The 24627-nt window shown below is 42.6% G+C and overlaps 1 protein-coding gene across 2 annotated transcripts in view; it reads right to left on the minus strand.

The window, feature by feature from the left end:
• WT1 (WT1 transcription factor) overlaps positions 1–24627 on the minus strand; it is a 50910-nt gene that overhangs the window by 21341 nt on the left and 4942 nt on the right. Inside the window, exons 3-6 of one of the 2 annotated variants that reach the window (XM_061201545.1) lie at positions 23252–23374; positions 22712–22814; positions 12865–12942; positions 11763–11813 (exon numbers count right to left, since the gene is read on the minus strand). In XM_061201545.1, the coding sequence (XP_061057528.1) occupies positions 11763–11813; positions 12865–12942; positions 22712–22814; positions 23252–23374 (355 nt within the window). The remainder of the gene's footprint in view (positions 1–11762; positions 11814–12864; positions 12943–22711; positions 22815–23251; positions 23375–24627) is intronic. The other variant, XM_061201546.1, reaches the window with a different exon arrangement.

Raw genomic sequence — 24627 nt, forward strand, 5'->3', positions numbered from 1 at the left:
CAGTAACTTTATCCTAACAAAATGTTCAGGTCTATGGTTATATGCATTAGGTGACTAACAACCACAGAAATTATTTCTTGTATGCTTCTTATAAGCCTGGTGATTGAGATCTATAAAACATATATTTTTATCCTTAGCACAACACTAGAAGTCATTAAGGGTATCACTCTAGGCAAATGACTTAGCCTCCCTGGCCTCAGCTTCATGTAAAATGAGAAAAACAGTACCCCCGCCATTAGACTGTTATAAGGTCAAATGAGATTAGGTTAAGTAAAGGACAATGCTTGTTACATGGTATGCCCTCAATAAATGTTACTTAATAGTATTATCCCCATTTTACAGCAAAGAATACTGAGGTTTAAGGAGAGATTGAGCTATTTGCCTAAAGTCAGATAGATGGCAAGTGGCAGAAATGGGGTTTGCGTCCAGGTCAGTGTAGCTCTTCTTCCTTCGAAACCAGCTAGACAATTCTGGTGGTGCAAGCCCATCCTGGGTTCACTTCTGTCATCGTGACAGTTGAGTAATTCCCAGCTCTTTTCTCCAGGGGTGTGAATGAAATTAGCTATGTTTGAAGGCTTGAGAAATGCAGTAGGAGTGGGTAGGATAGGAGGATGGGGGCTGCGAGGAGGGGCAAGTTCAAATATGCACTCAGCACACTTCAGCTTCTGCTCAGAGGCACAATATTTATTTGGTACAAGAAAGCGCAAGGTAAACTGCAGGAAATGGCCTGCTTATGTGCGACAGAGCAGTTGAAACTGAGGACAATTTTTACAGGAAAATTTCTTTCTACCTAACTGGGAAAATAAACTAAGCAGAAGCAGTTATCAGCAGAGCATACATCTCGCCACTTCATTTCTGGCGGTGGCGTGGACTGTACATTTTCCTAAACAGCTTTAAAACGCATTAAAATGTATCTTGAGAAAGTGTGCTCTTCCTAGACAGCTTTAAAATACATAAACATGTGACCTTAGAAAGTTTGTAAAAAGAGAAAAATGTCCCTCATATAACACAGATTATGAGCCCTATTCATGCTAAAAACTTGTACATTGAGGTCCGGCCCAGAGAAAAGTTAATGTTTAAAGAGTAGCTTCTTTAGAAATGATTAAGTTTGATATTTCACAGGCACAAGAAGATTAATAAAAAGGAATTGAGGTTTTACACATGAGGAAAACCAGAGCTGCCCTGAAATCCCTTATCAACAGAAGAGGTTTTAAAAAAAAAAAAAAAAAAAAGAGCCTTTTGAGGGCAACTAGCATTTGATAAGAATATTCAAAAAGGGGAAACCACCACCTGTGATTTCTCTCTCCCACCTCTAACTTTTGGCCAGGTGGGCATCCCCCCATCTTCACCTCTGTCTTCTCACCTCTGCAGAATTAATCAGATTTAAAGGGAAGCACATGGGAAAACTTCATACTCTTGTGTATCCAGAAAATGGAATTTACCCATCAACCCTTCTTCTCTCTCCACCTTTGCTACTCAGGCTTATATATGAGATGCTTAGGTGCCTGATTCCTTTTGGTGTTGAAAATACATTTTGCAAAAAAAAAGAAAATACACTTTGCTGCCAGCCTTGAGAACCATCATCCCTGTCTAGTGTGCCAGTTTTGAGGGAAAAGAGCAATGGAACCATGTTTAAAAAGTGTGCTTCCTTAAAGTTTAAACACAAGAGATGAGACTGAACACACCACCACTCCTCAATTATTCTTGCCAAAAAAAAAAGGAACCCAAATCTAATCAAGCCTCCAGATCTAACTACTTACTTATAGGAAATACAGGGCATGGACATCCAAAGTTAAAAGACTATAAGAGGAAGTGATCTGCCAAATCCTGACTGTGAGATATTCTACTGACCAATTGACCTGCCATCTTCAACAAATCATAGCATGAGAAAAAAAGAGGAAGTGGGGGCGGGGAGGGCAGTTACAGCATAAAAGAGACTTACGAGAGGACAATCAACAAAATAAAAACCAACAAAACAATAAGCCTCTGCACAAATGCTCACCGTGCACAAGGATGAGCCAGAGACAGCTGGACTTGAACCGTTCAGTTCTAGAGGCCTTAGAGTCAAGAAGTCCCCGCGGAAGCCTCAGTGGTCACATCAGAATGCTTGGGTTTAAAGCTTTATTTTAAAGCAAATGTAATTTCCCTACAGCCAGAGTAATTTCAAAACTCACTTTCATATTCATTTATAAAATCTGACTTGGGAAAATGAATAGATATAGAACTATCTTTTTGTACATATTCAGAACTGGTGTCGACCTAGCACAACTACCTCTAGCTCAATACGAATGCTATGTTATTCTCTTGCCTGAGTGTTATGATCTACAGGCAATATTTAAATAAAATTCTGCACAAAGATTATCAGCAATACCATCGAGCCATCCTCTTTTCTTTGTGTGATTTAATCTTTTATAGTGGAAGTATAACAAATCAATGTATATAAATATATGTGATATATATATGCATGCATATATGTATGCATAATATAACACATAAATACATAAGATAATACATATAAAGTACATATCAATACAAAAAACAAAGGATTACTCTGCTACTGAGAACATAAAGGGAAAGGCTGAAAGATGCAGTTTCTTTTACTAATCCAGCATAGAAAGTAGAATCTAAAAATGAAACGATCAAGTTAAATTTGACTGAGTTTAAAAAAAACACAAATAATATCTGTAATCTGATAACTTATGAGTATAAACTTTCCTCAGTAGTCTACAGAAAACAATCAGCCATATTTTTACTTGAAATATTTACTTTCCTCCTGCCCTCAGATGTTTCATTTCAGTTCACACCTCAAGAAAAAGACACATTTTTTACTTTTAATTTAAATATATTTTATGTCACTTTTCATTAAAAATTATACTATGGTAATAATTCTAACTATTGTACTTTTTAATGAACACTTTTCCCATGAGCATTAGAAAGAAGGCTCCTCCCGCCCACTCCATCCTTCATTTATTTTCTATCCAGGTCTTGTACATCCCTGCAGCATCCAGCTCCACATAATATCTGGAGGGGAAGAGGACTCACCCCACTTTCACTAACTCTGACTTTTTAAATTCTCTATTGAGTATGTTTTTTTCTTTTTGCCCACCATCCTCTGGTAACACAGCCTCTTCTCCTTTCAGGGAACCACCTCTCTCTAATCACACCCTCAGGCTCCAGGGGTGAGTACATGCCTATGGCCTGGCCAATCAGACCACTGCATTCTCTAGCTACCCAATCCAGGCCAATCAGAGGCTTCCCTGGGTCTTTTGGTGGAGAAGAACCAATAGGGAGGCAGTCTTCTTGTGAAACTGTAGGTGCCAAAAAACAGCTATTTTCGCCACAGTGAAGAGAGCCTGTCTGAGAGGACAGCCAGCACAGAGGAGAGCAAAGACAAGGGACAATGAAACAGTGTTCTAAAGACACTGTCTCAGCCCCTGAATCCACACATGGGGTTTTAAAACACAATACAATAAGCCGCTAAATTTAAATTCCCTCTTTGACCTATGCCAGTTACAACTAGGGTTCTGCCACTTGCAATAGAAAAAGTCCTGATAATACATAATCTAACAGTTATCTAGAAGTAATTGGATTTATTTTTCAGCAAATATATCAAAACATGATACCTATAAGTGAGTACTGCAAAAGGTCCCTTCAAAGTATTACCTTTTAGGAACTCTGCTCAATGTTAGGTGGCAGCCTGGATGGGAGGGGAGTTTGGGGGAGAAAGGATACATGCATATGTATGGCTGAGTCCCTTTGCTGTGCACCTGAAACTATCACAACATTGTTAATCGGCTATACTCCAATAAAAATTAAAAGTTAAAAAAGTAAATAAATAAAAATAAAAACAGCCCTCCATCCACATTTCATGATAGACACAAAACTCAGTGAAATGACATCAAGAAAAAGGTAAAAAATAAAAATTAATGTATTCATTTAAAAAAATATATTACCTTTTGGAAGATGCTCACTTGTTCCAACCATGCTAGCTATTATTGCTAAAACTTGTTTGTATTCCTCTTTTGTAAGTTTCTTTATAGTCACAGCTCATATGTTTTCACTTCCATGCAGCCTAGTCATTAGGCACTATTTAATAGGGAATACAGGCTGAGTGGTTAATAGCCTGATAACAACGCTTGTATAAATCAGCCATTATGAACCATCAAGCTTTCCTCAACACTTGAAATGGTACACAAACCTCTTCCAACTGACTTTTTTCCTCTTATTTCACACTCAGAGCAGAGCTAGAAGCTATTTTAAATCTAGTTTCCCATAACAGTTTGGGGAGAATACAGCTCCCCTCCAAAAATAAAACTCCACACTATTTACTGGCTCCTACTGCTGGGAAGAATATTTTTAGGCATGACTTTCCTTCCTACTTCAACACATACAAACATAGGAACGCACGTTCTCATAGATCACCTCATCAGACCATATGAGAAATATCTGGATCTCCCCTTACATGCGTCTGGTACTGAAGTGCTAGTTCATCAGAATCCCAGTTTCATCTAACTCACCGGGTTCTATAATATCAATGCTTTGGCTCCATGGCCCGAGACTGCTGCTAGATTCACCCCAAGAACAGCTGTCCCAAATTCACGATAGATAAATTCTACACAGGGAAAATGAGCAGGATCTTTTCAGCCTGGGTTCTCAAAGGCTCCCACCCAGCTTGCTCACACACTCTTAAATCTGAAAAATTTTACTCAACCATTCTCAATTACTTAAAAAAAAAAAAAAAAAAAAAAGTCCTCCCTGAAACCCCAGAATCAAGCACAGTGCTCTTAAGACTAAGCCCTTTTCTGCTTCTCCAGCTGAAACGGAGGTTTGTACACGTGAAGGCCACGTGCATAATCATCTCTACCAAAGGCACAACCTTTCAGCTGACATTAGTAACACAACAAAGTATTTCAAGGTAAAGAAACAAAAGAAATACCTTGTAATACATTCATAGGAATCACACTCATTCTCAAAGAGATTTATGAAGCCAGAGGCATTACTGTTAAAATTCCCGAAAAGGAGAAATTCAAAATAGGAACATCTGACATACAAGACTTGAAAAAGAGTTGAGAAATGCCATCCATGTTCTTGAAGAAAGGACTAGCAATTTTTCAAAGGTCAAAATTCTCCAAAATTAATTTTTAAACCTGATGCAATTCATTCAAAATTCCAATTAAGAGTTTTAAAAAATAAACTTGTTACTTTAGAATGGGTCTTTATTTCTGAAGATAATATAGACAGTTGCCATAAACTCTGCACTGTCTCCTCTATTCTTAACATCTCACATTAGTATGGTGTATTTGTCACAATTAATGAACTAATATTGATAAAGACTTTCTTTGAATTAACAAAATGAATCTAAAGTTCATCTTGAAGAATAAACAAGAGATAATAGCCAGAAATAGTTTGAAAAAAGAAATACAATGCTAGGGAACTTTCCTATCAGGTATTTAAACAGACTATAAAATTATAGCAAAGAAAACAGCCTGATGCTTGACAAAAAGAGCCGGACTGATCAAAAGAAGAGAATAACGAGTCTAGAAATGGATCCAAGGAATTTGATAGGATTCAAGAATTGATAAAGGTAATATACGAAGTTAATGAGAAAAGGATGGATTATTCAAAGCAGTTTGGGAATACTGGCTAGTCATCTAGAAACAAATCAAGGTGGAATCCAATCGCAAAATAAATTCAGAATAAATTAAATGTTTAAGTGTTAAGAAGTCAATCAAAAAATATACCAAAATACAATAAGTAAATTTTTTAAAAATGGGGGGACTTCCCTGGTGGCGCAGTGGTTAAGAATCCGCATGCCAATGCAGGGGACATGGGTTCCATCCCTGGTCCGGGAAGATCCCGCATGCTGCGGAGCAACTAAGCCCATGCGCCACAACTACTAAGCCTGCCCTCTAGAGCCTGGAAGCCACAACTACTGAAGCCCGCGTGCCTAGAGCCTGTGCTCCGCAACAAGAGAAGCCACCGCAATAAGACCGCGCACCACAACGAAGAGTAGCCCTCGCTCGCTGCAACTAGAGAAAGTACACGCGCACTAACGAAGACCCAACACAGCCAAAAATAAAATTAAAAAAAAAAAAAAGTTGGACATTTTTTGGATTGGATTGGAGAAATCTTTTCTATATAAAAGCCAAAACCTTGTAACTATGAAACATAAACTGATAATTTTTACTATGAAAATAAAAATTTCTGACAGAAAAAAAACATTAATAGTTAAAATACAAACCAGATAAAACATTTGCAGTACATATGACAAGCAAAGGGTTAATATCCTTAGAAACAAAGATCTGTTGTAAACCAATTTACTACTAGATGAACTATCCCAGCTCCCAGCTAACCAACCCCAGTTGCCCACGGAGCCTCTTCTCTCTCAAGGACCCTGTTCCAGCAATTCTATCCCCTCCCATCATTAATTTTTCCCCCTCTTCTTGAACATTCTCAACAGCAAACATGCAGGTACTTCCATCTAAATATAGATAAATCAAAGCAATAAAAAACCACGTTCTCCTGACCCTCTTTCCCCATTGAGCTAGAACCCCATTTCTTTGCTCCCTTTTGCTGCAAAACTCCATGGAAGTGTGTTGACTTAATACAATGTCTCCAGCTTATCTCCTCCTATGATCTCTTAAACCCATCTCTATTAGGCTTTTGCCCTTTCCCTCTAATCTTTTCAGAGGCAACTACAGTTAATAGTTCAGTAAATGTTTCCAGAACTTCTTCTCTGCAGATTCAAATATACCCCAATATGTTTAAAAACTAGTTATCTCTGTGTGGTGAGATAACAGATGACTTTTCTTTTTTTCCTTTATGATGTTTTGGTACTGTCTGAATTTTTTCAATATATAATAAGCCTGTGTTACTTTTATAATCAAGGGGAAAAAAGTTGTTTTCATTTTGATAAAGTCACTATCTTAGCCTTAAGAACACTACATCTGTGGCTTTGCTTTTAAAATGAAGAGTTAGAAATAAAACCAGAATAAATGAAATTGTTCACTTTTAAGAGGAAAAAAAACCCTACTAAAATAAGCAGTAACCCCTCATTCCAGAGATGCACTTATTTGGATGACTTTTTATGAGTGCAGCTTCTATATTGACGTCTTTCTAGCTAGAGGTTATGATTTTTTTCCTCTAATAGATGACAGGGAGAAGGATAAATGGTGAGCAGAGGGTCTCAGAAGGGCCTATGATGGGATCATAGACATGAGAGGTCCAAAAGACACCTTGAGGTCATGAAAGAGATCCTCCACTCATCTGATATACCTTCTCGCCCTCCAACACACACACACACACACACACACACACACACACACACACACACAACCCTTTATCAACAGACTGGAGCCCTCATTAACCCCTCCCTGCACCGAGTCCACCATGCTCCTCATTCCCAGCTTGACCCCCTTCATCACCACTTTCCTTTGCTATCTTTCCTGCTTGGCTTCTTTCTTCTCCTGACCTGAACAAACCTGTTATTCATCCTCCCATTTATGAGATAAAACTAATTCCTTGCTTTAAAACAGAACAGTTAGAAACATAGTGTGGAGATGATAAGTCTATAAAGCCCAAAATACTTTTTAAAGTTAAGTATTTTTAAGAGGTTGAGAATATTTTCAAAAACACTCTCATGAAGGTCGAAACACAGAACTCAGCAATGGCCTATAGAAGTGCAGTTGCTGAATTAGATCTAAGCCGAAGCCAATCATTTGTTATAAAAAAGAAAAGGACACAAATGTATACCGATGCATGGAAAAAGGTCTGAAAGTGTATGCAACATAATATTAATAGTAGTTTCATCTGGGCTACTGGGGGGAGTGTTAATTTCCTTTCCTATAAAGTTGTATTTTCTAACTGTTCTATAATTTATACATATTACTTACATAATAAAAAAATTAAATACATGAATTGAATATAAGCCCAAAGAGAAAAGAAGGGGAAAGACTAAAAGCTAGGGAGGGGAAAGTAGCGGCAGGGAAGTGAAGTGAAGGCAAAGAAACTACTGAATTAGTCTACATTGAGAGGTACAGGGGAGACAGCTCTAAATCAGAGTCCCCATCTTTATCCTGCAAACCCAGGAGAGTCCCCTGCTTTGTTCTGGTAAGTATGGGTAACAGACTCTAGCCAAGTCCAACACAGTTGAAATGCATAAATGTAACGATATAAAAGAAGAAATTAACAGCTTTATCCTGGGAGTGGAAGTGGAGGAGTACCCTCAGGAATGCTGATATTCCCAGAGCTGCTTCTCTCCACCTTTGTGTTTGCATCACAGCTCCAGGAGCCCCTGAAAAGCAAGCTATCCATTTTCAAGAAGTAAATCTCTTGGACGAATACCTTCTGTTCACTAGCTGGAGGAAAGGTGTTGGGCTGTGTATTGGAACTCCAGCTATCTCTTCTGGCACAGGTTCTCAGGGATGAGACCATGTCTAGTGGGGATTTTCTCCAGATTCGACAGCCTTGGCCCTACCAAAACACGCAGCTTTGTTTTCACCATACATCACTCAACCTGAGTCTTTCGTTTTTCCTTTCAAGCATCCACAGGTCAAATACTGTGTGTTCCCAATGGTCTGAACTTCTTGGACCAGCAAAGGGACATTCATTTTGCTCAGCACTCCTTTCACATTTCTATTGTGTTCGATTTCCCACTCCCCCTACCCAAGTCCCCAGAGAATAACTTCTTCCTTGTTTTAATAACTTGGACCGCAGTCAAGGTTGATGTGTTTCTCCATTTTGCAGGATATTTTCTTCAGAAGAGACAAAACAGAGGCTGACAGAGTAGCCGGGCTTGGGAGCAGCGTTAGGAAATCAGCAGGCGTTAGGAACACACAGAAAATGATTCTAAAGAAATACAAAGCAGACAGCAATGCGAGGCACCATACACAGAATTATTCATAAAGGTGGACTAGTGCTTAGAAAGATTCCCCTGCAATTTTTTCTCCCAATGACCCACTTAGAAAATATAATTTCATTTGTTTGTAAGGAAAAGGGTCAGAGTTAAGAAAGTGGCTTCATAAAGTACCTTCTCTTCGACTTAAATTGAAACACAATATTCTCCCATTTGAGGTCATAAAAGTAGCTCTGATCCCTATGGGCACGCAGAGATTAGAAAATGAGTAAAGGGAGGAGGAGAGAGGAGTAAATCAGTGGTAAGATTCCCTCCTCCCCACCCTGTTTCATGTTTTCATCTCGTCTTGCCCATGTCCTCCCTACAATCCTATCCCCACCCAGTATAATCACTCTGCTCCCCAACGCCTAACGAAAGATGTCTCTGTGGACTTGCTTAAGCAAGGAAACAAGCTCACTCTTTTTTTAAAAAGTAAAATTCTCAAGGAAAGACGATGTGAACAAATATTTAGTGGGCGTTAGTGGGAGGCACATGATCTTTTAATAAAAACGTTATAATGCCTCTTTTTTATGAGTGATTTAGAAATTATATCCTTTTTCTCCAAAACATGACTCAAACTTCCAGTATTCATGTTACAGATCTACCTTGTCACCATGATTTTTCTTACTACTGATTTCAGATAGTGTCCAGACACTAGTAACAGATAAATGCAAAAACACAGTTATTTCTCTTTGTCTTTCTTCATGGAATATCTTTTCTCAAATGTATTTTCCGTATTAACAGCATTTTCATACCATGGCAAAGGAAAGCAAATTTGGTACAGAGAATAAAGATACCTACCCAGATTATGTACCCCCTGGGAAAAAACCACTTTCTACTGGGGTATCAGCTTCAATTGAATCCAGTTCTCAGCTGTTCATGGGCTTGGAGGAAAGAGCTAAGGGGTTGCTATTTTTAGAGCTAAGAGAGGCAAACTGTGGGTCATGATATATTAGTGAGTTGTAAAATCAATCTACACATCTGAACCAGCATTTTTTAAAATGATATGGAATAAAGTAGAAAACATCAGTATGCACAGCATGTAGTAAGTATTGTTTTGTGAAAACTTCTGTGTGTGTGGGTACATCTGATCTCAGTGTAAAAGGTATTTCTAACTGTGGTCACAGTCTAAAAAGTTTAAGAAACTCTAATCTAGGGCCCAGATACTGGAGTCAGACAGAAGTGGGTTCCAACGTGGCTCTGACCCTTACTTGCTAAGTGAACTTGGTTAGGCGGCTTAACCTCTCAAGCCTCCTCATGTGAAAGATGGGTGTGAACATAATACCCTAGGATTGTCATGAGATCAAAAGAGGAGAGGTATATAAAGCCCTTCACACCCCGCCCAATAATGTTAACATCCATCTTCAGGTAAATGTTCAGCTCACACTCAGAAGCAAACATTTAGTTGACTTACAATATGTGCTAAAGGGATATAAACACAGTGTGAGAGAAGATATTAGGAAATTAGACAGTTGTAATGTTTTGCTCTCCAAAGAGTTACTCTTCTAGAAGACTATCTACTGGAGGAGTCCTTGATGCTTTTTATACAACTCTCTGAATAAAGTATTCAAGAAATACATTTTAATTTCAGGAATCCTTTTCCAAAATGTAAGCACCAGATCAAGGAAAACACTTCTAGTTTTTGTTTCTTACATAGGATTGAACAAAACAAATTATTTGCATTTTGTGCTTCATCTTTGTAATATAGCTTCTGACTCCCTAGCAAGTGACTAATATCATGTGTCTAAAGATCTTAAAAGGTACCAAAATTATCTCACCTATGGAAAGACCCAGATTCAAATACATGCCAAGATTCCTTATATGTAATTTTTGTAATTAAGCAAATAAACTAACCCTGTACTCCAGCATGAAGAAATTTAAAAAACTGAAAACATACTACTTACTTCACAATCATGTTCTATCTATGCTTGGCAGGTAGTTTGGTGAGAGTTACTGAATTCTGATTACAGTAGAGAGAAGAAAAGCAAGGGATCCAGAAAGAAAGGCTGGGACCACGAAACATAAGACAAGTTTTGAGTAGGTGGAAAGATACAGTGCTAAAACTGTCAGCAGCCCCTTGGATGGAAGTGGGGAGAGAAAAAAATCCAAGTCAACATAGCAGGCTTTTTTACTTTGGGGTCTAGAGAGACGAAGTGGAGATTGGGTTAAAACAGAAAAATCGGGGGCTGGGGGTGGAAAGAAGGATCTAATAGTGAGTCTTAGAAGATGATAAACAACTTCACTAATCACTGAAGGATGATCCAACAAACAGGACTGAACCAACAAAAGAAAGATGAGAAGAAGGAGGCTGGTTTTGGTGTTTAAGCAGAGAAAACAAAATCAAAAGAAACAGTTACAGAAATGTCCCAGGGTGCAGGCTATAATAAGGCTGGGGAAAACACAGATGTTTAGGAATTTTCAAAAGTCTTTGCAGAAAGTCTGGCCATAGACTTGGGGTAAAAATTAAGTTCTCCCTGAGAGATTTAAAGGTAAATAGAGAAAAGGCAAGTTAAGTATGGCTGAAAGATTTGACCGATCTAACAGGAATATGTGTAATGCCACAAATTTAATATTTTTTGAAACGTTCACCAGGAAATGAGCAGGGTTGCTACAGCATCATTTTTTTAATTGTCTTCCAGGAGTATGTTGATGAGAAATGTCACCACCTCCATTTTTACCCACAGTATATCTACAATAAATAAGAGGAGGCAGAGAGAGACAGAGGGAAAAAATGAATAGATTCTTCCCATCCCTGTGCACCAACTGCTACCCTGATTACCCATCATCAGTCCTAACTCCTGCATCACCCCAGGTGCCAGTCAACAAGGCCTATGTCATTTGCTTTGCCATCATCGCATTGTCCACTCACTTGCTCTGCCCTTCTGTCCATTTCACTGAGCTGGAGCTCCCAGCAGCAACTCTAGAAGAGAAGAAGAGGTGGGGAATGGGGACTGGAGCATGCGTGGCTCTAGCAAGCCCCCCAGATCCCACAGTCCAATGAGAAGCCACTAAATACACAGAGATGTAAAGCCAGCTGTCTAGTCAAGAGTGCTGAACTGAGTCCTCGATCCCACTGGGGCTGATGGGGTTGGGGTGTGGAAGACATCACAGGGAGGCTGGAAAGAGCCTTTGCTTTGGAATCAGATCTGGACTTGGAATCCCAGCTCTACCACATAGTATGATGTGAATTTGGAAAGTTACTTAATTCTCTGAGCTTGACTGACTTATTTGGAAAACAGGATAACAGTACCTAGGCATCATAATGCCATGAGGAAGATTAGATGAGGTGACCTAGACGAGAACCTGATACACCACAGGTGCTTCATGACTGTCACATCCTACCGCCCACCAACTCAGATTCGAAACCAAAAGTGAGTTCTTTTACTATTTAAAGCAAGTCCCACCTGCTTTATTTTTTCACTTCCAGGTGCAAAGCATTGCCCCTACCTATGTTTGATTGCTATGTTCTCCCTATTCTGGTTGTGTATCAAGTGTGATAAAAGTCTGTTCAGGCAACCAGGTGTGAACACGTCTGACTTTGGATGGTCCAAATCATCTTCACTCAAATAGGAGTTTGGATCCTGGACTTTGTAAACTCAAAGCATTTCTTGGTAAGATAATGTAATGATTAACCTCTGTGATATCACTAGCAAAACACAAACATTAAACAAGTTTGAATGGACACAAGTTTGAAGAACTCTAAAACATTCAATAAGGAAAGGCCATATTAAATTTTCCCAGTATTCTCAACCCCCTTGTTCTAGACAAGAACATCCCCTATTTATATTCCCAAAAATTTAATACTGAACAACACTGACCAACTGGGAGAGGGAGGAAAGCATCTTAATTCTACAGAGAGCCATGCCTATTCTTCTAAAACTGTACTCTCTTCATACGGTATAAGGACCTTTAAAATGGTTCAAACAAGTGTAAGTTACTGTTTAAGGGAAATGGAGTAGAGAAGACCTTACCCCTTTAATGTGGCTCCTAAGTTCATCTGATTCCAGGTCATGCATTCAAGTTGGGAGGTCATTTGGTATAAATTGTCACTGTTAGAAAAACATCCAGAGTTAGAAATGCATAATACAAAAGACATATATATATGCAACCGTTTCTCCAAAAAGCAATAGACTTTTAACTTTTCTTTACAATGAAAGCCTCCACATTTTCCAGAATGACAGAATACACGAGTCTGAAATGATTTTCATTTCATCCCACTGATCTCTGCACGTCATTCACTTCACACACAGCAGAAAGGATGTGAGAATAATTTGGAAGCCTTTAAAAAACCTTAGTAGAGCAAACACTGAAGTTTCTAAAGAGGTATTAAACCTCTGAAGGGAAGAGGCTAAAGGGAGTGAAACTTTGAAAGGCAACACAGGCTGGATAGCTCAACATTAAAGTTAAAAGCCTGGAGCTGAAAGTAAAAAGACAGCAGATTAATTATTCGTGAAAAGGCCATTAAGTTGTTTTAATCAAAAGGATAAGTATCATGTGGATTATGAGGGCCTGAAAAGTCAAAGAGTGATGGGTGATGGATGGTCTAATACTCAAGGATGTGACAAGCAAAAGAAAGAGGATGATAAACTCTAGATACAACTGAAGGAATCATTCTCTATAAATTTTATAGTCACGGAGTTTTTTTTTTAAAGCCCCCAACTCAGTTCTATATTATATGAGGGAAAACAATGGCTGATCATTTACATTAAGACCCCAAAGGAAAAATATCCCACCATATAAACCAACCAAAAGTTTTTCTCTCCCTTTATTTTTTGCACATACAACTCTTAAAAACATCATTATTACATATGTTTTAAAACACATCTCTAAATGCATTATAGAAGAGCTATCACATCTATTTCCTGGAATAACACTCTTGTCAAAGTATCCTGCATGCACGACTCATGAACATCTTTAGTATATGCTTTTATGTTTATTAATTTATTAATTTTATATTTATCTCCTTCCTAAAAACCTAGCACATAACTCAATTACCAGAAATCCCCTAAGTAACCAAGCTCAACTAGGAATAAATGTAGTTCTGAACTGAAATGGTTAATTATGCAATTTGAGACCCAAGAGATTAATGGTTTGTCTGGGAACGCTTGGTCTAAACACATTACAGAAGAACATTTCCACTCCACCGTCATGGCAGAAGGGAAAGAAGGTAAGAAGCTTTCAGTATGTAATGTATGATACCAGATTGCAAATTCTGGACAATATCCACCTTGTCACGGCATTCCTTTGGGCTGCTTCATCCATCGGGCAGAGGTAACACCAAAGTTTAATTAAGAGAAGGTTCTGTAAGGCCAGCCAAACTGGGGACTTGTGGAGGGGTGAGGGAAATTACAGTATTTATCCCTTGGAATAAATGAACACCATGCTCTCTCTCAGCATAGCTTGATAAATCATGGTGGAGTCCATCTGCCTCTCATATAATCACTGAAAATTATTTGGAACTCCTTAGTGGTGGGTACACAGGATAAGGAGGAAATCAGATTCCAGGAGGGAATTTTACGTATGAAATGTGAAGTGACTTCAAACTCGAAGTACGTGTAGTTTCATTAGTCAGTGCATATCTGGACCCCATCATTCATCCCCGTGTCTGACTGGCTATTATGCTACTACAATATCCTACATATCAATGAAAAAAAAAATGATTAGTCTCTCCTGCAGCTTCCCTGTTCACAGCAGCGGCCGGTGCTGGTCTGTGCCACTACGTTTCGCAATTCCACGAATTCTTGCTGTAAGGCCAGTGTAATTAATTCCTGAAGGACCCCAATTTTTATTAGAAGTGCCAGCCTGCTGCATTTAACATGGGAGAGTTTCTTGAACTTTCTTTGGGCTGACAGTTCATTAATAAGCGGCCTCCTCCACAATCTCTACTGGTTTTTGTTCTCCTGCGCCTTTTCATCAGGCAATCCATTTATTAATCTTGCCATTAATCTCAGCCAACAGGCATTGTATTCCCCAGGCAGCTCTCTATTTTTGTCACTGATTTTAAAAAATTGTTCACCAACTAAAATCACTCAGCCCCAGTTGACAATTTTCCTAGGTCCTATTGGGATGTGGGATCTTTCTGAAATTATTTCCTCCTTGCATAAGACTAAGAACACTGTAATTTTCAAGAGGTCTGAGAAGCAAAATGAGTGACAGAAGTTTACACACATGGGTCAATGAGTCCCAAATATCTAACTTTATGATTTAGGAATTTTCTCACAGACTTAAAGAATAGTCCAGCAGATTCCTAAAGAGAAAATAATTTTAAGGACATTTTCTTGGCCCCCAGAAAGCAAACCTTCTAAAATACAGAATCTATGTCTTATATATGTATCTTCCTAGTGGGTGCTTGATAAATACTCTCTACCACACTGCCCAATATGGAAGCCACTAGTCAGACATGGCTATTGAGCACTTGAAATATGGAGAGTACCACAGGTTGAAATAAGATTTGGGCTTTTGAGGCTAAATAGAATATTTTAAAAATTAATTTCCTGTTTCTTTTTTTTTTTAATGTGGTTACTAGAAAATTTCAAATTACATAGATGACTTGCATTATGTTTCTATTGGACAGTGCTACTCAGTAAATTTTAAGACCTTGAGCATATCAGTTCAGCTCTCTGCACCTCAGTTTTCTCATCTGTTAAATGGGAATATTAATCTCAATCAGTCTAACTTTACTGGGATGTTGTGAAGCTCTAATACTGGCTCTTTCAAGACTATACAGATAATATATTTTAACTTTTTCTAATCCATCAAATTTTGTATAGTACATTCACACATCACCAATACTCCTCACAACAACTCTGTGAGGCAGGTGTAATTATGATTCCCATTTATCAGAGGAGGACGGGGGCTCAGGGAAGTGCCTAGTGCTGACTTGCCTGATGCCCCCACCTCTACCCTGCCAGGCCCCTTTAAAGGCTTCCTGGCATTATTTGACCTCTGAGTCTTGTCCTCTCACTACCATTTAAATGATAGTAAAAATAATATAGTAATACAAACAGGAGTCTGGAGGTGAAAGAGAACATACTCAAGGGAGCATCATGACCTACTCTGTCTCCAAGATGTGGTGTCCAACCACATCCTCTTCACCTGATTAAGAATAGTGTGCCAAGATCCCAGTAGGACCCTCACTTCGATTTCAGTGGTCCTGATAGCTCAGCTTGCAAATCCTCATAAGGGGAGAGAAGGTGGAAAGGGCCAATGGGGAAGGACTTTCAGAAAATCCCCAAGCAAAAACCAAAAAAGAAAAACAAACAAACAACAACAACCACCAAATAGGTTTCCTGAGGCTGGCCATAGGATCAGAGCACAATTTTAACCACATCCTGCCTTCTGTTGGCTGCGGTTCCTCAGCAGCTCAGTCAGTCGGCTTGGCTGGCATCACCTTTCAGCTGGATGACAATGACAGTAATGACAATAGTTGCTGCTGGGAGAGGACAAAATGTGAATTTGAACTAAAAATACTGGTCCCAAGCATGCTCAAGCTCTGATCTCTTTGGGCAGTTGGTCAACACCCAGCTCTCATCATGAAAACCCATGAAAAGAGGCAGCACCAGTAAAGGAAAATATGACCCCTGGAAAATAAAGCATCTAATTACTAAATAACCTCTGTAGGTATCGACCACCTCATTCCCAGAGGAGATCAGATAAGCAGGTGGTTTGGCTCACAGTGACCACAGTGGTCATGTAGGCATTTCAGCTCCCCATCTAACTCTGTCTGTTTGGAAGTGAACTCTGAAATTGCTGGCTGCCAAAATATATTCCAAAAGTCATGGTGTCTTTTATATTTTTAAGTAGATCTTTAAACAGAAAAAGTCACTGGTTTCCTACGTAAGAAATGTTTGAAGCTGGAAGCAAGGGAGAGAGGAAAGAAACTTCTACAACTGGGATTAATGCAAGTTGGAGTAAAATAAAAGGAAGTCAGTCCTAGCAAAAAGGGGAACTTAAAAGGAAATCAGTAGTAGATCATATAGAGTTTGCTTTGGCCTGGACTGCAGTATTACTGAGTTCTTGACCTCTGCACAAAAAGGAAGAGAAAAGCTCTCGGCTATTATCTGGACCAGAACTCCCCCACTCTTCAAATGCATGTGTAATTCAAGTATATTTTCATCTTTAAGTGTGTTTAAGTATATTCAGCAGAACAAAGTAGAGAAGTCCTTATTACCACTGGAATGGAACTGTCGAACCTGATTAAGACTGGAGTTACCTCTGCCAGATGGTTGCTGGCTGGCAAACCAGCATCTTGGTAGAAGAAAAGTATTTCCCGAGATCAAGGAAAAGAAATTCCCAATAAGAAAAAGGCACATGTAACTGGCATCTGTGAACAGAATTCATGATGTTTCCAGAGTTTGCTGTAATAGCTCTGCCCCACGCCTCTACCTGATGACCAACGCTCATGCACAGAGGCTGCAGCCAAACTTCCACGCAGACTTTTTCCTGCGTTCTTCCCTCCAAGGCGCCACGGAGGCTGCCTGTTCAGAAATTTCTGCTCAGCAGGCCATGGTGAATAATCATTTTACAGTCAATCTCTTGGTATTGTAATTTCTCTCTAGCTCACCAGCTAACCAAAGAAAAACCCACTGGGGATTCAACTTCTATTAATAAACACTTGGTCAGCACAAATGTTGCAGGAATAATTGAAACTAGATTTTTCCCGCTCCCTGGAGACAAGTCCAATTCAAGCCTTTCTTTGGCTTTGATAATACTGCCCACCACCCTGGAAACCATTTCAGACTTTCTGCCTTCATGCCTACCTATATGGGAAACAAATATCAGTATTGTCTTAAACGAAACTTGTACACCATGTAAAGTGTTTGTAGACGACACGTAAGAAGAGGCATTATTAATTATGATTTTATTTCTTTGGTGACAGATGTCCTCTGATTTAATTCTACATTGAAGGCTAACCTAAATGGTAGATCATGTACTTCCCACTGACCGGATTCCCCAGAAGCTCTATGGCTGCTAAGGAAGCTTCTCTCACATGACAGACAGTCTACCAGTAACAGGCTCCACTGTCAACTTCATCATTGGATTGAATTGTCAACATTCAATTAAAAATATTCAAATTAGCAATTACTGCTTCTGAATTGGAATAGTTTTACCTGCTAGGGGGCCAAAGGAAACATGCATTCTCATTTAAATTGGTAGCACAGTTGCTAAAAATGAATATGTAAACCTAATAAGAGTGCAAAAAGAAAAGGAAACTAGAATGTCTAAAAAAAAAGTGTGCGTGGGAATATTTTTCAAACACAGGGCACAGAACTCCTTTTCAAGGTAGCTGTGAGAATCAACCTGTGAAATGTGCATGGTCAGGGATTGTGGGCTCCAAGGAGCTCAGCAAGCTGAGGGAGAGAGGAGGACTTGTGGAAGAGGATTCAAGGGAAGTGAGCAGGGAAGGCCCAGCTAGCTGCCTGTTCTAGGTCAAAATCAGGGGAAAACTGTGCTTGGTGTAGTTGGACTTCACTACTTTTTCCCCTCAGGGTAGCACGGGGTCCCCCCTGCCCTGGGACCTTGCCTCTGAGCAAGCACAGACCAGGGTGGCCCTGGAAGCTGTCGCTCCCCATGGGTCTGGATGGAAGGGAGAAAGGCCTCTGCCATTTCTGCCTGTTTCTTTAGGAGCCTGGACTGAACTTCAGTAGTTCACGCCCAGTGAGCGGTAAAGGGAAAGCTGGAGGAGTCTGGAGCTTGAAAGACAGCTGCTTTGTGAGTTAAGACTTCAGGAGAAAGCTCACGTTGGCTCCTACAATACTCACCAATGAAAATACTGCCTCTGATCCACTGAGCGATTTCAATTGAAAACTATGGGTAAAACTAATGGATAATGGGATTTCTTTCACAAATGTGAGGAATAAAGACCTTCCTCTAGCAAGACCTAAGGCAGATGCCACGTTTGGAAAGAAATGGCACTTAAACATCAGGAGAGGCAGCAGGGTGCAGAGGGTGGGAAGATGGATTCTGGAGCCTCACACTTGCTCTGTCCCTTACTGTGTCACACTGGGCAAATTCCCCTCCAAGGGCTTCAGTTTCCTCCTCTGTAAAATGGGGGTGATAACCTATTGCCTACCTCAAAGAGTTTCAGATTAAAGGTAAATAAGTCAATACTTGTGAAGTGCTCAGAATGGTTTCTGGAAGTAGTAAGTTTATATAAGCATTTGCTCTTATTATTTATTAGCAAAGGTGCTGGCACAGACTGTATAAGGGGAATATTCCAGGTGGAGGACACCAAGTGGCTTGGAATCCCTCAGCGATTCAGAGCACACATGAGCTTTGAAGGCAGAGAGACTAAGAATCAAACCCTGGTTCTGCTTCTTACTCGCTGTGTAACTTGAGCAAGTTACTTGGAGTCTCTGAACCTATCTCCTCTTCAGTAGAGTGCGGATTACCGTGCCAGCCTCGTAGGTAATCAGAAGAACTAAATGAGTAAACTGAGTGAAGCACGCAGCGCAGTGCCCAGCAGCACACAATATGCAGTAAAGTCTAGTGATTACGTAACAAGGGCTATGATCGCTGGGCTCCAGAAGGGCTGAAATCTGTTCCAGAATCCTCAGTGACCTTTAGACAACATTCTACCCACTCTCAATACGGTGGGGAGAGAGTATGGAGAAAACTGTCTCCTAACACTTCCCGTAAGTTGATTGGGGTGTCATTTTCTATTCACTACTGATCACATCTGTGTAGAGCTGTAACTCCTCAGATCTGTAACCTGAAAGAGAGGAGAGAATCACTTCACAGTTCTCTCAGAATAGGGAGAGAATTTTGAGAATTTCCTCAAAGCAAATTCACATTGTGCAGTGCTTATTTAATGTCAGCGTATGTACCATTACCTTTAAGTCATGTGGGAAGGGAGACTAAATCCAAGAATGGGGAGACAGAAGCTTTGGAAGGGCAGGGCAAAGAAGCTGGGCAGGCTGCCTTAGGGGGTCAAGTGCAACAAGTCAAACAAAATACAAGCAAGTCTTTCCCAGGAGGTCCCAATTTTAGACAGAAAAGGGAACAGAGCCAGGGATCAGAAGAACCACTGAATATCTAAAATCTAAAAGTTTAGCCATTAAGTGATTAAAGTTTAGTCGTACTTCCTATGCTTTTTCAAACACTGTGTTCACAAAAGCATTTAAATATCCTTCAAACATTTTTAGGAGTAGGAAAGGAGGAAATGACATAACCGTAATGGTAGTAACGTTGATGCACAGATCCAATTTTAAAACATCCCTACAAATGTCCATCCATCATTACTGCAGGGGAAGTACCTGATCTTTGAAAAGTGATTAGAAATGCTGTCAATTTAGAGTGGATGGAGCTTCAAAGACTCAGTCAGCACAAACTTCAAGGAAGCAAACTTTTCCTACGGGGTCACAAATTCTTTTTCAGGAGATATTACTTAGAGATTTTTCTGTAACAAGAGAAAATGGTATTTTTATGACATTCATATAAAAATGAGCAAAGAAGTTCCAATTATGTAGACAGAAGAAAGGGATAAGCAAATATCTCTGAAAGATGAACCTGACAAAACTGCTAACAGTGGCCAGTTAGAAGATGGATTAGAAAATGTGAAATTTTTACGTATAAAATGCAATCCAAGTGACTTTTCCTGCTTCCATAGCAACCATTAATTCAGCCCTAAGTCAAAATCCACCACAGGGACTCAGTTTGGAGAACTGCTGTTAAGACAGAAGTTGTGATCACTTTATCCCCTACTCATTTCTAGGCTGTTCAGTCCCTTCGTAGGGACCCACAGGGTGGATCTAGGCTTGAAGAGGGGAGAGTAAGAAATGTGTGTAACTGTGTCACTACTGAACCAGACTCCAAAGCCTCCCACTCCCCAACCTCCAAGGAGGTATCCGAACCCATCTAAATAGCACCCATTCCAGCATCAAGGTCTTCCTCTCTGCTTGGGGTGAGGCATCAACCAGGAGCCAAGGAAGAATGACTGGGTCAAGGTCATCCCACTGGGAGCCATTCCAACTGTACCCCCAATGGCTAGAATAAGAGCAATGCTGCTCTGGCAATGGGCAGGAGCAGCTCCTTAAAAAGGATGGCAATGACCCCACCATCTCAGTTTTGCTTGGAGAGGGGGTTCACAACAGAGATTTCAGATCCTGTACCCATTCCAGTGAGTTGACCCACCAAGGGAAGGTGCAAAGATGGCTGCTCGGGACAGATCACTGGGTCTGAGGTGCCAAAGAACAGAACTGGGTTCTAACTAGAGAGGGAGAAAAGGAGGGTGAGAAGCTGTGACCATTCAATACCTCTATCTGGGCAAAATGCATGCCTTTCCCCCCCCACCCCTCTCTAAAATTAAAAAAAAAAAAAAAAAGGCGGGGGGAGTAGGGAGGAAAAAAAGTTATCTTGAATCCAAGATCAGATTAGATATGCCGGATTTCCCGATCAAAAGGAAAGGTTTCCAAAATCTGTGTACCGTAGGCGTACAGAAGTAGACGGGCTCGACCCTGTCCCTCCCCGGGATGGGAGAATCAGACCAGTCCTAGGCTCGGTTTCATAAACACGTCGGAACATTGGCATGAGCCGCCTGCGGGCTCAGGAGCGAACATTCCTTCCCCTCCTCCACCTGCGGGACTGGAGGTCCCCCAGGCGCGGCCATTCCTTCCACCAATCTCCCAGGGCAGACGCTTTTCCTTCCTTTATTACCTCACTGCCTCCTTCCCTTGACGTCAGCCCCGGGTCTTCCAACAGAGGGGAGGGAGGATGGAGATGAGTCTGGGGCAGTCGGTATCAGGATCCCCGCAGCACCGGGTGGGGGGTAGGGATGGAATATGAGGTAATGCGCGCCCAATCCCCGGCATCCAAGGCCGCGATCTGCCACTTCCCTCCCTCCGCCCCACCTTCCCGCCCAGCTCCGGCCGGTATGGTTACTAGGCAACCCTATCGGTGACGCGGGATGCCGGCCAAGTTCACCCAAAGTTGAAGAGTAAATTTGGGGGAGAGAAGGTGGAGGGTGGAGCAAGAGCCTAGAGAAGGCACGAGGAGCTGGAAAAGAGTCTGCAAGGAAAAGAAGCTGGTCTTCGGCCTCACGGGAACAGGAAGAAGGGCGGGCGCGGGCTGGAGCGGTCTCCCCGCAGGTACCGCTGCCGCCCGACCACAGTCCCGCACACAGTCCGGGGTAGCTGGGCGCTGGGGACGACGCCCACAGAGTGGTGCCGCAGCCCGAGACTCTGGGGGACAGGGGTGGGGAGAAGGCTGTGGCCCGAGTGTACGCGCCCTCGAATTCGTCCCAGAGAAGGCTGGCGGGTGTGGCCAGTGCGCGAGGAGGGGCTTGAGGAGTGAGAAGAACCGAGTGGGAGTGGACCCCGTGTTTAATCTTTGATCCCGAGGAAGCTGAAGTCCTCCCAGCAAAGAGCCCTTCTAAAAAAAACTCCTCAAAGCGCCGCTCTTTCTTCTTCATCTCCAAACAGTAATCGCCCTCATTTATATTCAAAGTAAGAACACCGGGGGGACTTCCCTGGCGGTCCAGTGATTAAGACTCCGCGCTTCCACTGCAGGGGGCGCGGGTTCGAGCCCTAGTCGCGGAGCTAAGATCGCGCATACCGCGCGGCGCGGCCAAAACCAAACACCAACGTACACACACAAAGTAAAAACACCGGGAGACGGGGAAAGCTACTTCTTCCAAATGGGAGCCAGGAGAGAGGCTTTCATTTGCTTTATGGAGACGAGTGGGCTAAACGCGTACTTTGCCTCCAGGACCCTGCACGGCCGCATCCGGGCTGCCCCGCGTCGGACGTTCCCGTGCTCGCTGGCTCGAGCGCCCCCTCCGAGGTCGCGTGGACCCAGATGTGGTGCCGAGCGCCTTCCTACCTGCTGTAGGGCGTCCTCAGCAGCAGGGCCTGGCTGCCTGTGCAGCTGTCGGTGGGCGTGTGGCAGCCGTAGACTGGGGGCGGCACGGAGTACTGCTGTTCACCTGCAGAGAGCCAGGAGAGCGGGGTGAGAGCACACCAAGGGCTGGGGGTGCGAGGCCGCGGGCAAGGGCTGGGGCAGAGCGTCCTGAGCTGGGCTCCCAGGCTGCGCTGGGGGCACTGGGGCCTGGACGCCGGGCCGTGCAGAGAGACGGCCTACAGGTCACAGCGAGCTAAGCCTCTCACTTCACATTCCCTTAGCAGTCACGGCACAGAGCACCGAAAAGGCCCTCTGGACATTCGCAGTCTCGGCTGAGCGGAGTTAACATACTTGGGGTGGGGGGAAACAATCTTTTCTTTTGAGTGAGATTAGGCTATTTCTAAAATTCTTTTAGCTATCCTCTCCTCCCTTCCCCAATTTGCTGTGGGCTGGAAATTCCTGGGGAGGGAGGGGTAGCATGGAAGAAGGGGAGGAAGACCCCACATCATTCCCTCCGCTTACCCAGCGAGCCCTGCTGGCCCATGGGATCCTCGTGCTTGAAGGAGTGATTGGGGAACTGAGCCGCGTGGTGCGAGGGCGTGTGACTGTAGCTGGGCGTCCCGTCGAAGGTGACCGTGCTGTATCCTGCGGGCGCGGCCGAGAGAGAAACAGCGTCGGCGGGGAGTCAGGGACTGTGTGTCTGAACCAGAACCCGGGCGAGGAGCGCCCAGCCCCGCATCCGGATCCCGTTCCCTCAGCCCACAGGGCTTGCGGCGGGAATCTGGGCCCAATGTGACCTCGCGACAGGCTCCCCGTCCTTTCCCGAGTAAAACCCAGGCCTCCCCACCATTTCCCAATTTATTTACGCCCTTGTCTTTCACGGTGTCCGCCGCTTCTGCACCGAACACCTCGCAAGTATGAAAGCCGCCAACCACTCGGCGGAGAAAGTTGTTCTCCCCCCAAAACAGGGCAGCGCGGGCGACCGAAATGAATCTGCTCGCCTGACCCGGCGCTGACTTGCAGCCGTAAATCAGAGGCCCGCGCACCAACTTTCATTAATTACTCGGGGCCAGTTAAACGGCATGGGCTTTAAATGGGGAGAGTAATTACAGAGTAATGTTATCTGTCTGAAGCTGCGCGACCCGACACCATTGACACCCAAGGCCCTCGGGAAAGCTGGTGAGGGGGAAAAAGAAGGGGCCTTTCAAGTTGGGCCCATGGGCCTCGACCCCGCGCCCTCCTCCTTCCTACCTCGGACCCACCTCGCGGCCAGCGGGTCGGACTGTGACCACCACTGCCGGGGCGGACTTCCTCGCGCACCAGTCTGGGAAGCCTGTTTGTTTCAGAGTGTGCCTGAGACTGTACTTCCCTTTCCCTCCATGGTATGCACTGGTCCTCTGCCTCAGTTTCCCTGCCGAGAAACCGAAGGCAATACCGCCCGTATTCTTCCCCAGCTCTCCGAAAGTGAGGGAAGAAAAAAAAAACGTGTTGGTTGAAAAACGTAGTCTCCTTCTGTGACTATTGTCACTAACTTACTTTAAACATTTACCGCACTAGCTTCTGCAAAACTGTAGCTGCCTCTGGGGAAAAAGCATCCTCCAGCTAAGATAAAGATCAGATCTGAGCCCTGAACCCAATGGTGGGGTCCCTTCCGATGCGCAGGCTCCGTAGTCTCTGGCCTGAGGTCCTGACCAAGTGACGAATCAGATTGGTCCAGACGCTCACATCGGCTCCCTGCAGGGCCACTGGGCCGGACCCAGTCCCCCCACCCTCGGCCCCGCCTCTGGGCACTGAGCTGAGTCTCCAAACCCCGCTCAATTCTTGGGACTGGGATGAGTCAAAGGAACCCCATTCCCCCACTCTTGCCCCAGACATGGTCAAGGCTCTACAAGTGTCCA

Source organism: Eubalaena glacialis, chromosome 10 (genome assembly GCF_028564815.1).
Source record: "Eubalaena glacialis isolate mEubGla1 chromosome 10, mEubGla1.1.hap2.+ XY, whole genome shotgun sequence".
NCBI classification, from domain to species: Eukaryota; Metazoa; Chordata; class Mammalia; order Artiodactyla; family Balaenidae; genus Eubalaena; species Eubalaena glacialis.